Source organism: Amblyraja radiata, chromosome 25 (genome assembly GCF_010909765.2).
Source record: "Amblyraja radiata isolate CabotCenter1 chromosome 25, sAmbRad1.1.pri, whole genome shotgun sequence".
NCBI lineage: Eukaryota > Metazoa > Chordata > Chondrichthyes > Rajiformes > Rajidae > Amblyraja > Amblyraja radiata.
The window spans coordinates 37852943-37866028 of record NC_045980.1 but is presented as its reverse complement, the minus strand read 5'-3'; the positions used below and the strand labels follow the sequence as shown (position 1 = coordinate 37866028).

Below are 13086 nucleotides of genomic sequence, written 5' to 3'. Positions count from 1 at the left end.
AGAAACTATTGCCCATCCCGTGGACACCAGTCATACCTGACACAATCATGCAACAAATCCTGACAGATGATACAGGTGAGCGTTTCCTCCATTTTATCAGGCTGCTTCCCTTCCAACGTCCCTTGATCCTCATGCCTGACATTTGAGCTCTGATCTTCAGTGCGTTGCAATGCTTCTGAAGTTCCATCATTCTCTGAAGCATTTTTGAAATAAACAGTATCGAATGTTAAAATCTACCGGATTTGGTGAAAGAAAAACAGAATGCAAAGTTTCAATAACAGTGTGCTGGAGTGTATACTGGTTTGGGCTTCTTATCGTCATGAATACTGACATACAGTGAACAGCTTTGAGTTGCACAGTGTAGTAACATCTAAAAATGAAAGGGCTAGTAGAAGCTCAGTGGGCCGCATGGGGCCTCTGTGCAGCAAGGTACTATGATGCTTTATGTTCAAGCCTTTAGCAGAAGCGATCAAAAAAACTGTACCCAATATCTTTATTCAGAACCAAATCCACACATTGGAGTTCAATGTTTCAAGGTCAGTTTATTGTCACATGTACCATTTAAGGTACAGTGAAACTCGATTACAATACTTTTATGGAGCCTTTTCCCATCCTCTCCCCATAACCTTGAAACCTTTGCAATTCAAACACCAGTCAAGATCCACAGGGACACAAGAGGCTGCAGATGCTGGAACCTCCATTGTAAAACAAAGTGCTGGAGAAACTCAGTGGGTCAGGCAGCATCTATCTATGGAGGGAAATGAACTGAGGGAAATGAAGTGAGGTAACTTCTTCCCTCCTCGCCTGTACCTACCTTCTAGATTTTACCCCACACCGACCACTCTTTGCTGGCTTTCTTCCCAACTACCCCATCAGGGTCCTAACCCTAAACGTCACCCTATCCATTAAGAATAAGGGGATTAAGAATTTTAAAATTAAGAACTGAGATGAGGAAGACCTTTTTCACCGGGGAGTTGTGAATCTGTGGAATTCTCTTCCACAGAAGGCAGTGGAGGCCAATTCACTGGGTGTTTCAAGAGAGAATTAGACATATTTCTTAGGGCTAATGGTATCAAAGGATATGGGGAGAAAGCAGGAACGGGGTACTGATTTTGGATGATCAGCCATGATCATATTGAATGGCGGTGCTGGCTCAAAGGGCCGAATGGTCTGCTCCTGCACCTATTTTCTATGTTTTTATTTCCTCCAGAGATGCTGCCTGACCCGCTGAATTCCTCCAGCACATGGTATTTTAATCAATATCCACATGTAGAGTGTCAGTGGCTATCATAGTCAGTATGTGACATTCACGTTAATATAGGAGATTGCAAAGAAATTGAACATTAAAACAATATCTTATATCTCCATCCCAACTGCAGGCTTCATGGACATCAATAAAGACCAGAAGACACATAAGAATAGGAGTCAGATGGATTGGACTGTTTTGTTTGGAAGTGTGGGCTAGATATGTGGATGCAATATTGATGAAAACTGACAACTCCAGAAATAAAAATTATGTTATGTGAATGGAACAAAGACTTGCCCCTTTTCTGCTTTTTTTTGGCTGGTTCTAGATCCTCCTCTTTGACCAGAACACCAGAAACCGATGTCTCCTGGGCTTCGGGTCCTGGTGTGCGTTCTGTGTTCGCCCAAATCCGTGAGGGTGCTGGAGGAGGACTGGGAGGCTGTGGACACGAAGTCCAAAATGTTGCCGAGCAGCTAGTTCCGTGGGCGAATGCAGAGGGCCCAGCGGCGATGGAGACGGGTCCTGCTGAGGAAGTGCACGGCCGCAGAGCAGAAGCAGCAGGTTGAATCGAGTCAGAATCCATCGCAGAGGTACAGAAAGGATTGTAATTTGACGTGCATGGCTGTGGATCCTCTCGGGAAGGGGGCTCAACTTGCTTTGAACAAAGTGGGCTGGCGTCTGTGGTTTGGTTGGAGCTGCTGTCCAAGCTTGAGGTTTCATTGATAATCTGCTCAACCAGAGTGCAAGATGATCCTGTCCACGACAAACCAACCATAAGTGAATTGAATCGAATTGAAAGATACAGCATGGAAACAGGCCCTTCAGCCCATTAATTCCATGCTGGCCATGAATTACCCGTTCATGCAAGTTCTACGGTATCCCACGTTCTCATCCACTCCCTACACATTAGGGGCAATTTTACAGAGGGCCAAAATTAATCTACAAACGCGTCGCCTTTGGGACATGGGAGGAAACCAGAGCTCCCAGAGAAATCCCACGTGGGCACATGAAGAACGTGCAAACTCCACACGCAGTACAGTACCCAAAGTCAGGATTAAACCAGGGTCTCCGGCACAGTGAGGCAGCAGCCCTACGCTCTGTGCCGCCGTGATGACACATTTTCAGAAACGTCGACACATTTTATTCCATATGAAATTTTAATTGTGGACTATATTTAGAATTCTGCTGAAGCTAAATGAAGAAGGCAGAGCAAAATTCTGGAATCTTTTAGCACAGAAAATAGCCATTCATCCCAACGCACCCAGGCTCTCAGAACTAAACAATTCCAGTCCTCACCCCGACCCATACAACTGTTCAACTGTCTCTTTGTGCTTTCTACAAATCTGAATTGTTTACCGACTATTAAATATATAATTTACCCCTATTTATTTTCAACAAACTCTCCATTCCAAATAACTCAAAAACATTCCTATTTAACCAATTCTTTGAATTAAATGTGTATAGTGTCTCAAATAACATTAGTAATTCAAGAACTATTAGTCACCCCACAGATTCATAAGACCTAAATTCATTAAATTATTTTACCGCATAGGCACCAAAATGCTGGAGTCTGAGACTAAACCACCCGTCATCAAAACTCATCAGCATTCTGGTTCAATCAGAAATCATAGATCAATCACAAACTGGTTTCAGCTTATACCATTTCCACTTTCAACTATTTCTAGAATCAGACACAGGTCACATATATTCAAACCGTCCAAATGCAAGTAGGAATAATTACCCATAGGATCATCCTGGCTCTCTTCTTCACAATTCAGTGCTTTGTACAAATAAGCAACATCTGAAAAAAACACAGAAAATGCTAACTTTCACTCACAATCACCACCCCCTAATCAGGAGAAAGGGCGCACAAAAATGTAACTCGGCCTCTTTCTGTTTGCGGCATTAACTGACCATGATTGCAGCGGAAAGTTATCAAATAAGTCGGGAAGAATGAGGGGAAAATGCGTCAGCTCAAGTCCGAGTGTTTGATTTTCATCTGGTGCAATTTATACAGCATATACTAAGCAAGTGCCAATAATATTCAGGAGAAACATAACCATGTTTAACTAAGTAACATGCTTGGCTGGCAAGAACTGCACCCCACAAGGTATAACATCTGCTGTGGTGCTTACTAGAGGCAATTACAAATCAGACAAAATAAATGTTGAAACATTTAATGCAGATCTCCCACTGTCTCTTATTTAGCACATCCCAAACAAGCTGAGAAGTGACCAAGGACAGGAGCCAGCTTCCCACTGCTGAGCAGTGATCCCTAATCTAACTTAATCCATTTCTAACCATTTCGTTTAGGAACCAGCAATAAACGATTTTCAATCAGGTGCAGTACATCTTCCCTGCAATTAATGTCCTTTAGGACTGAGATGAGGAAAAACCTTTTCACCCAGAATCTGTGGAATTCTCTGTCACAGAAGGCAGTGGAGGCCAATTCACTAGATGTTTTTAAGAGAGTGTTAGATTTAGTTCTTAGGGCTAAAGGAATCAAGGAAAAAGCAGGAACGGGGTACGATTTTGGATGATCAGCCATGATCATATTGAACGGCAGTGCTGGTTGGAATGGCCGAATGGCCTACTCCTGCACCTACTTTCTATGTTTCTATGTCCTTACTCTGATCTGGCTCATTTTTCCTGTAGACGACGTATATTGCATCTCCATTCTGCAAAGGATAGGTCTGTTTCTTCACTACTTTAGATTTGTTGATGACGGTTCCATTGGTACTGCAAGCAGAACACAACAAGATCACAGGTAAGCCTGCCTTCACCGGCTTTAGTACGTAAACAATCACCGCGGCCACATAAAACACATACTTTGAAGTTTGTTGCATCATAGTCTAATGCTTCAGGCTGCTGGTGTAACACCTGCTAATGAAACACTCCAAAGTTTAAAGAACTTATGCAATTTACTGGAGTGGACAAAAATGAGTTTGTGGACTCAAGTACGATACAAAACATTATAGGTTTGCATCCTCAACAGCAACCAGCAGTACACCTGCGTCTGTAGAAACAAGGAACTGCAGGTACAGCTTAACAAAAGAAAGTGCTGGAGTAATTCAGTGTGTCAAGACAACATCTCGAGAGAACATGGAGAGGTGACGTTATGGGTCGAGGCCTTTCTTCAGACTGGAATAAGGGTTCCAACCCAAAACGTCACTTAAATACGTTCTCCAGAGATGCTGCCTGACCCATTGAGTTACTCCAGCACTTTGTGTTTTTTATTGAACACCTGTGTTTACCTGGCCAGGGCTTGTGCCTTGTTTACACAGAGCAGTGATGTTGCTTCATTGGTATGGCTTGTAAATAGCCTCCAAGCCACAGGAGGTATGATCTCCTGGGGAGAAGGCAGATAAGATTTTTGTGCATAGGAACAAGTACTGTTCTGCAGTGAATCCAAACTTGCACAGGAACTTTATGCTGCACTGTGTTTAGCATTAGGGCAACGTGATTTACAATAAAAACTTTCGAGCTAAGCAAAACAAAGGGAAGGGAACTTCATATGCCTTGCACAGAGTGCAATCCTGTTAGTGTCATGTTCTTCCAGCCCCAAACCCAACGTTACTGTGCACTTCCAATTCTGGGCATTTGGACATCCCCAATACCAGGTCCAGAATCCACTCCCTGATTCTCGCTCCCCTAAAACACAGCTTTATTTTCTGGCCAAATACCTTAATACCAAATACCCTAGGGTTATGGTCTGAGTGCATGTAGATGGGACTAGGTGAGAGTAAGTGTTCGGCACGGACTAGAAGGGCCGAGATGGCCTGTTTCCGTGCTGTAATTGTTATATGGTTATAATAGCTAGGCATCTAAGTTTTTTTGATTGATAACAATCCCAAGAAAAGCCTGATAATAATAATAAAATAATAATAATATATCTTTTATTGTCATTGCACGTCAGTGCAACGAGATTTAGTGTGCAGCTCCGCTGATGTACAAGAAAGGTAAATAAATACAATACATAAATAAGCAAGCTGAATTGATTGACGTGATTATATACAATTTCATATATATACAATTTCAATATGAAGCTGCTATATAAATGACAGCTGTTAGTGTCAAAGTACAAACATTATTTAACATAGATGGCCTTAACACACCTTTTGCCACCACCCGCACACTATTTTCAGTTCCCAAATGGGATTATGTGCATCCAGGTTGGGTATTAAGTTCTCTCCAAAGCAGAACGGTCGTAGGTATGATCTGTGAAATTACAGGCCCTCTGCAGCCATCTACTGGCAAAATGCAGCAATTACAATAAAACAGCAACCTCAAAGTCAATGGGAGACAAGAAGTGCAGTGACTGGAATCTTGAGCAAAACACAGCAAAACTCAGTGGGGGAATTCAGAGGGTCAGTCGGCATCTCTGGATAGAAGAAATGAGTGACATTGGGTTGAGACCCTTCTTTATTTGAAACATGGCCCATCCATTCTCTCCATTGATGCTACCTGACCCACTGAGTTACTCCAGCGCTGTGTGCAATTTCAAATCCACGTGAACAAGCTCGCCAATTAATGAGCTGAGCTGCATAAAGAGTTCTTTAAGTGAACTGGAATCTTGCAGATTCGGGTTTAAATGTCTGTACAGTCTTAAAACAAAAATTGCTATTTAAACTGTTAAATTAATTCCTTTTCTCCAGAGATACTGCTTGATCCACTCAGTTACTCCAGCTCTTTGTGGCTATCTTCAAATGAAAACTACTGTTATTGAAATCATGGCGTGCTCATTGAAAAAGAGGCATGAAATGCTGGAGTAAGCCAGCAGTCCAAGTAACATCTCTGGAATATGACACAGTTATTGAAATGCATACCTATGTTAGAAGGTACAGCCAAGTCACTGTCTATTCACTCAGCTGGAATAAAAATGGCAGTGACACCAGTTAGAACTCCTCACTGGTAAAAATGTTTTTCATGTTTCAGCAAAGTTAAAGTTGGTCATAAAGTGAACACAACTTACCTTGTATCTTCCAACCACACCCGCCCAGTATGTTCTCGGATTATTTTACAATGGTCTCCAGAAACAAGTTTATTGCCAGGAAATGATAAATCACAGCCTAAAAGAATAAAATAGATGAAAAATTAAAGTGACAAATTTTTGATGGAAGTTTCAGTTATTCTATCATTTGGCTGACAATTGGCTAATGATTTACAACATTTATTCCCAACATAAATATTGAAGGTGTTAAATTTTATTACAGATTCAAACCAATTGCAAATGTTGGCAGCTTCTGACCAGAAACAGACCAACACATTGCAAACCTCAATCAGCCTCATTTACTCAACAATTAGAATCCCTGACCTTTTCCTCTTTAGGGTCAATCCACTTTAACAGAACACTGTAGCGACTTCATTAAGAGCACTCTCACACAAATTACTGTGAGCAACAACAGAAAACACACAAAAAGAGAATGTTAGCTTAAGCAACTTGTAATATGTCACAAGCCTACCAGTTTCACTTCCAAATCAAAAGGATGAGTGTAGGAGTCATTAAGCTTAAGTCAGTATTATAATCATCTGATATTTTTAGTTTTAGTTTTTATATTATCTGCCTGTACTTTTGTAGGTGGGATTTGATATGTAGTAGGGGTGTGTTCTTTTGTTAGAGGAGTCTGGCGCAGACTCTCAGATGAGAAGCTTTTTTGTGATTTATGTGATGTGAATGGAACAGCGATTAAGAACGAAAAGTTATGAGTTATTTATTTGTTTTTTATTACTCCAATAAAAAAACAATTAATCAAGAAACGACACCTGGAAGATTCATCTTTGCTGTCTTATGTGTGTCGTGAGTGCGTTAGGCTATACCTCCAAATCATCTCCGATTATTAATGGCTATCGAAGTTGGACTTTGACAAGGTTGTAAAAACTGCCATTATATTGAGAATTCAAACATGATGCTCATTTTTCAGGCTTTCAATCCAGTGCAGTGCTGAAAAATATGCCAGATAAAATGAATCAGTTTGTTCTCAGGTGAACGTTCCAAAACACTCGACGACATAACTTCAAGAACTTGGGGAGCTCTACCTACATCCTTGGTAGTATTTACTCAACCATCTCTGAAATTGCTGATTGTGGAATCCCTGTCATGAGGAAATTAACTACATCTTCCCAAGATGGACAAAAATGCTGGAGAAACTCAGCGAGTGAGGCTGCATCTATGGAGCAAAGGAATAGGTGATGTTTCGGGTCCATTCCTATTCCTACGCTCCATAGATGCTGCCTCACCCGCTGAGTTTCTCCAAAATACTAAACCATGACAGAAAGGCCCAGGACAGAAAGGTTGGATTCGGAACGGGAAGTTGAAGTGCTGAGCCATCGGGAGATCAGGTTGGTTATTGCGAACTGAGCAGAGGTGATGGGTGAAGGGATCGCCAAGCCTACGCTTAGTCTCACCGATGTCCTGGGCCTCCTCCATGGCCAGAGTGAGGACCACCGTAAATTGGAGGAGCAGCACCTCATATTTTGCTTGGGCAGTTTGCACCCCAGCGGTATGAACATAGACTTCTCTAATTTCAGGTAGTCCTTACTTTCTCCTCCCCTTCCCAGCTCTCCCTCAGCCCACTGGCTCCACCTCTTCCTTTCATCCTCCCGCCCCCTCACCATCACATCAGTCTGAAGAAGGGTTTCGACCCGAAACGTTGCCTATTTCCATCGCTCCATAGATGCTACCTCACCCACTGAGTTTCTCCAAAATACTAAACCATGACTACATTCATTTACATGACATTGCTGTGTCCCAAACATTGTGGTGCCCTGAAATGGCAGGACTATGTATAAACACTGCTGTAATTTCTACATGGTGAAACCAAAATGTATGAAAACGGCCTTTATTAAAATCTGACAATGTGCACTTTAACCACATGTGATTTTTTTCTATTACAAATCTCAAATAGTGGAGTACAGAGGCAAATAAATAAATGATGACCTTTGTCCCAAACATTATGGAGGGCACTGTAATTGGTTGATAATAGATTGATACAGGTGAGGAGGTGGAAGGGGGTGAGGTTTGATCGGCAGATGGTTAGGCAATCGCCAGAAATGAAAAGACAGAAGATGTGGGACTAAAGGATTGAAGAGTTACGAATTGTGATGTTAGAGGAAGGAATGTAGGTGGACGGGGAGGGGGAAGTGAGAGTTAGAGCCAAATAAGAGTTCAGGCCAAGACAAGATCAGATAGACAAGACCACATCTGTTAATTAACTGGCATGGCACATCCACAGTTCTTCATATGGTGAGGTACAAATGCCACATCTATTTAACAAGTTCCCATCAAGCCAAACAACAAGGATCAAATTTCTCAAGGAATGGGGATACATTTTAGATGGAAAAACCTCTTGAAGAATTTCATTCATAGGCTACACATTGAAAGAGGACGGAATAATCTTGATACTGTGTAGCCAGGAAATATCCAGTATCACAAGCCCCACAAATCTCTCAGGGGACATTAGTTCTGCAATCCTAGAATAAATGTTACATCTCCCAGGGGAGAGGAGATGCACTCCATTAACTTTAATGACTGGTTTCCACAAAAAGTAGAGGCTGACACCTGAGCAGTTCTACACAAAGACTTCATTTACAACATGCTTACAGCAGTTGAAAAGTCACAAAATAGACCTTTAAAAGAGCAGTCCATGATACAGCAGCCAACAAGGTCTGAACTTTCACCAGGGAAAGCTGGATCTTTGTATTCGGGGCCCCAAGGCAAACAATATTGGAGCATGGTTCAAATGATGTCATACACATGTGGGAGCTGCAGACTAAAATGAGTAATCTTCATCTGGTGAAAGGCATTCTAGACAAATATCAAGTTTGAAAAGACAGAAAATTCAGAGTCAGCATAAACAAAAAAACGTCCTCCCCAGAACTGGAAATTCCACCCAACCTCCTGGGAGCAAATTAATCTCCCAGTCCAATTAAATTAAAAGCACAAAGCAAGTCCCAGTTTACGAATAGCACCTCTCCCCAGCAACTCCAATCTTCATTACTGCCCCTGCCGAAATTAAACACTCCCCCACCCCTACAAACTCATTCTGGCACAGGGTGGTTTAGATAAAAATTCAAGTTGTGCAAATTATTTCAAATTTCTGCATCTGTTAGAAACTTCTTCTCCACTTAGGCGACTGCCAGAGGCTAGTTTTAATGGAATTCACCTACGTCAACCTACGACAAAAAATTGTCGCCACTGTCGCCAAAATGTTTTGCAGTCGCCCAAAAAAACCCGCCTAAGTGTGACAGGCCCATTATGCACCGAGTGTCCTGTGTATACACACACACACTCTCTCAATAGCAATGGTGCAATGAAGTGTTGTATCAGAGTCATACAACACAGAGACAGGCCCTTCGGCCCAACTCATAGCAGAAGTATTTGGCCGTTCGTCCCATCAAGTCTGATCTGCCATTTATTGCAGCTGATCTACTTTTCCCTCTCAGCGCTATTCTCTTGCCTTCTCACTGTAACCTTTGATGCCTTTACTAATCAAGTGGCATCACAGTGGCGCAGCGGTAGAGTTGCTGCCTTACAGCGCCAGAGACCTGGGTTCGTTCCTGACTACAGGTGCTGTCTGTACGGAGTTTGTACGTTCTCCCCGTGACCTGTGTGGGTTTTCTCCGAGATCTTCAGTTTCTTCCCACACTCCAAAGACGTACATGTAGGTTAATTGGCTTGGTATAAATGTAAAATTGTCGCTAGTGTGTGTGTGTGTAGGGTAGTGTTAATGTGCAGGGATCGCTGGTCGGTGCGGACTCGGTGGGCCTGTTTCCACACGTTATCTCTAAGTTAAACTAAAGAACATATCAATCATTGTTTTAAATGCACCCACTGACCTGGCCTCCACAGCCAACTGTGGCAATTAATCCCACACATTTACCAACCTCTGGCTAAATAAATTCTTCCTCATCTCCATAAACAGTGAACCTTCGTTAGAATGGACCATAAAGGGGGGGGGGGGGGGGAAGAGATGGTGTCCATTGCTGCTAATTGTCTGCTATAACCGAGTACAGTATTATTATTATGTAGTTGAAACAAAGAACTGCAGATGATGGTTAATGCACAAAAGATCATAAAGTGCTGGAGTAACAGCAGGACAGGCAATATCTCTAGAGAACATGGATGGGTGATATCGGGACCCTTGTTTAGACTGATTCAGTCTGCTGAATTACTCCAGCGATGCCGCTGGTCTATCCCAGTGAGCCCTTCATCAGCTACCATACAGTCTTGTAATTGCGGCTTACATTGTAGCCCCTGGCCGGCAGCCCTTTCTTCAGGCCGCTGCTAACGACAGTATGCGCTCAGTCACCGCAGGGCTCCTCGCACCAGCTGACGCTTCTTCCTGTCGGCCGTTGCTTTGACCACTCCACGCTCCACTTCCTTCCATCGCTTTGTCCATTGCGCCACTGCCTCCTCCTCCCCCACAGTCACTGACATCTTCCATGGTGGAGAAGGCTGCGACTCCAGGGGAGGTGGTGGAGGAGACGGCGGTGGAGGGAGGAAGATGCTGAGTGAACTGAGCGACGCGATGAGGAGAATGAGGTGGTAGAGCGGGGAGCGGACAAAGGGATGGTCGATAGGATGAAGCGGTAGCTGGTGAGAGGGGAGGAAGCCCCACAGTAACCAAGCGCCTCCTGTCAGTGGCAGCGGCCTGAAGAAAGCGTTGTGCCCAGGGGCTACAACGTGAGCCGCAACAACAGCTGCGACAACCGGTCCGTGCGGTTGGTGAAGAATGGCCCAAACCTGGGATGGTGTCGGAAGCCGGGGCTGGAGAGGCAGGCGTGGCACAACAGGGCTGTCTGATATAACCAAAATCCATTATAAAGGGGTCTGTCAAAACAAGGGTTTACTGTACATCCTTTTATTCTATGGCTGTGCCCTCTGGTCCCAGACTCATCTACTACTGTAAACATCCTCTCCACATCCACTCTATCCAGGTCTTTCATTATTTGGAAGGTTTCAATAACATCAATTTCAGTGAGAACATCTAAGGAGGGAATGTTTTGTGTTGGGACTCATCTTCAGACCTTAAAAAAAGTGATCCCACGTACTTTAGGGACATAACAGTCAATAATGGCTTGTTATAAACAATGACTGTTTCTTTGCCTTGAGTGAACAAGTCTTAATTCAGTCTTTTCCAGTCCAAAATGAAAGAAAGGTCGTTAACACCACCCTAGTCGCCCCACATTGCCACACTGCTCGGTTCTGAAGGGCCACTGACACAAAACATTAACTGCTTTCTCTTTCCACAGATGCTGCTTGACGGCATGTGCATAGAAGGATGAGAGGAGATCTTATTGTAACATATAAGATTATTAAGGGTTTGGACACGCGAGAGGCAGGAAACATGTTCCCGATGTTGGGGGAGTCCAGAACCAGGGGCCACAGTTTAAGAATAAGGGGCAAGCCATTTAGAACAGAGATGAGGAAACACTTTTTCCACACAGAGAGTGATGAGTCTGTGGAATTATCTGCCTCAGAGGGTGCTGGAGGCCGGTTCCCTGGAAACTTTCAAGAGAGCGAGATAGGGCTCTTGAGGATAACGGAGTCAGGGGATATGGGGAGAAGGCAGGAATGGGGTACTGATTGTGAATGATCTGCCATGATCACATTGAATGCGGTGTTGGCTTGAAGGGCCGTATGGCCTACTCCTGCACCTATTGTCTATTCTCATAGGTTGGAGATACAGCAACGAAACAGGCAGCAACGAAACAGGCCCTACAACTGGCATTTGTTTTTGTTTCACATTCTAACCATTTCTGTATACACAAATACATTCCATTCCCCCCTGTATTCTACTTAGCCTTCCTCCAACATCCACCGTACCCCCACTGTAATTAACTTCACTCCTCCCTTTCCACTTGCACCCCAGACCTGCCACTCTTCACCCCTCGTCCTTCTCTCCCACCCCTCCCTCACCATTCACCCCCCCTCCCCTTCCCCTTCCCCCCACCCATTGCTCCCAACCCTTCCCCCTCGCCCTTCCACTCTCACCCCCCCCTCTCCTATTCTTCGACCTTCCACTCCCCCTTCCCCCACCCTCCCCTCACCCTTCCCCCCTCGCCACTCCCCCCTTCCCCCACCCTCCCCTCGCCCTTCCACCACCTCACCCCCACCCTTCCCCCACCCTCCCCTCACCCTTCCACCACCTCACCCCCACCCTTCCACCCCCACCCTTCCCCCCTTGCCCCTCCCTCCCTCACTATTGCACCCTCACCCCCACCCTTCCCCCCTCCTCCATTCCCTCCCTCCCCCTTCACCCGCCCTCCCTCACCCTTCCTCCTGCCGATGGTCCACTCGCTGTTCACCAGCAGGATGTGGCTGTCGTTGTCTGGGTCGATGCGGCTCAGGCGGCCCCAGGCCTGGCTCTGCAGCGGCTGCATGGCGGCCTCGGGCCTGGGTCTCAGCCTCGGCCTCTCTTGTGGCGCTGCCGGAGCCGGGAGGGGCGTCGCCGGGCTGTTCCGCTCCGCTCGGGCGGTGATCACAGCATCTCTCACTGGGCGCCGCTCGCCCCGCGTTCCTCCTCCTCCTCCTCCTCCTCTTCCTCCTCCTCCTCCCGGCGCCGCCAGCTGACAGGGCGGGGCTGCGACCGTGCCAGCTCCCGCCCCCCACCCGCGCCCATTGGCCGCACGGGCAGACAGCGGGACATCTGACTGGTTCATCACTGCGTCAATCACCCAGGATTCTGATCCCGCGCCCATTGGCTGCACTGGCCAGTGGCGAGCTGGGTAATTGGTCCAGGCCCACGTCAGTCATCCAGCCCCGACCCAGCTCCCGCCCTCCGTTAACACCCATTGGCCGGTCGGGCCAGTGACGGGACATCTGACTGGTTCAGCCCCAC

At 45.2% G+C, this 13086-nt stretch overlaps 1 protein-coding gene across 2 annotated transcripts in view; it reads right to left on the bottom strand.

Moving 5' to 3' along the window:
- The window catches only part of chfr (checkpoint with forkhead and ring finger domains), a 30197-nt gene extending 17378 nt beyond the window's left edge, over positions 1–12819 (bottom strand). Inside the window, exons 1-6 of one of the 2 annotated variants that reach the window (XM_033043941.1) lie at positions 12520–12819; positions 6219–6315; positions 3876–3985; positions 2988–3047; positions 1544–1999; positions 37–193 (exon numbers count right to left, since the gene is read on the bottom strand). In XM_033043941.1, the coding sequence (XP_032899832.1) occupies positions 37–193; positions 1544–1999; positions 2988–3047; positions 3876–3985; positions 6219–6315; positions 12520–12628 (989 nt within the window). In that variant the 5' untranslated portion in view covers positions 12629–12819. The remainder of the gene's footprint in view (positions 1–36; positions 194–1543; positions 2000–2987; positions 3048–3875; positions 3986–6218; positions 6316–12519) is intronic. The other variant, XM_033043942.1, reaches the window with a different exon arrangement.
- Positions 12820–13086: the final 267 nt, after the last annotated feature.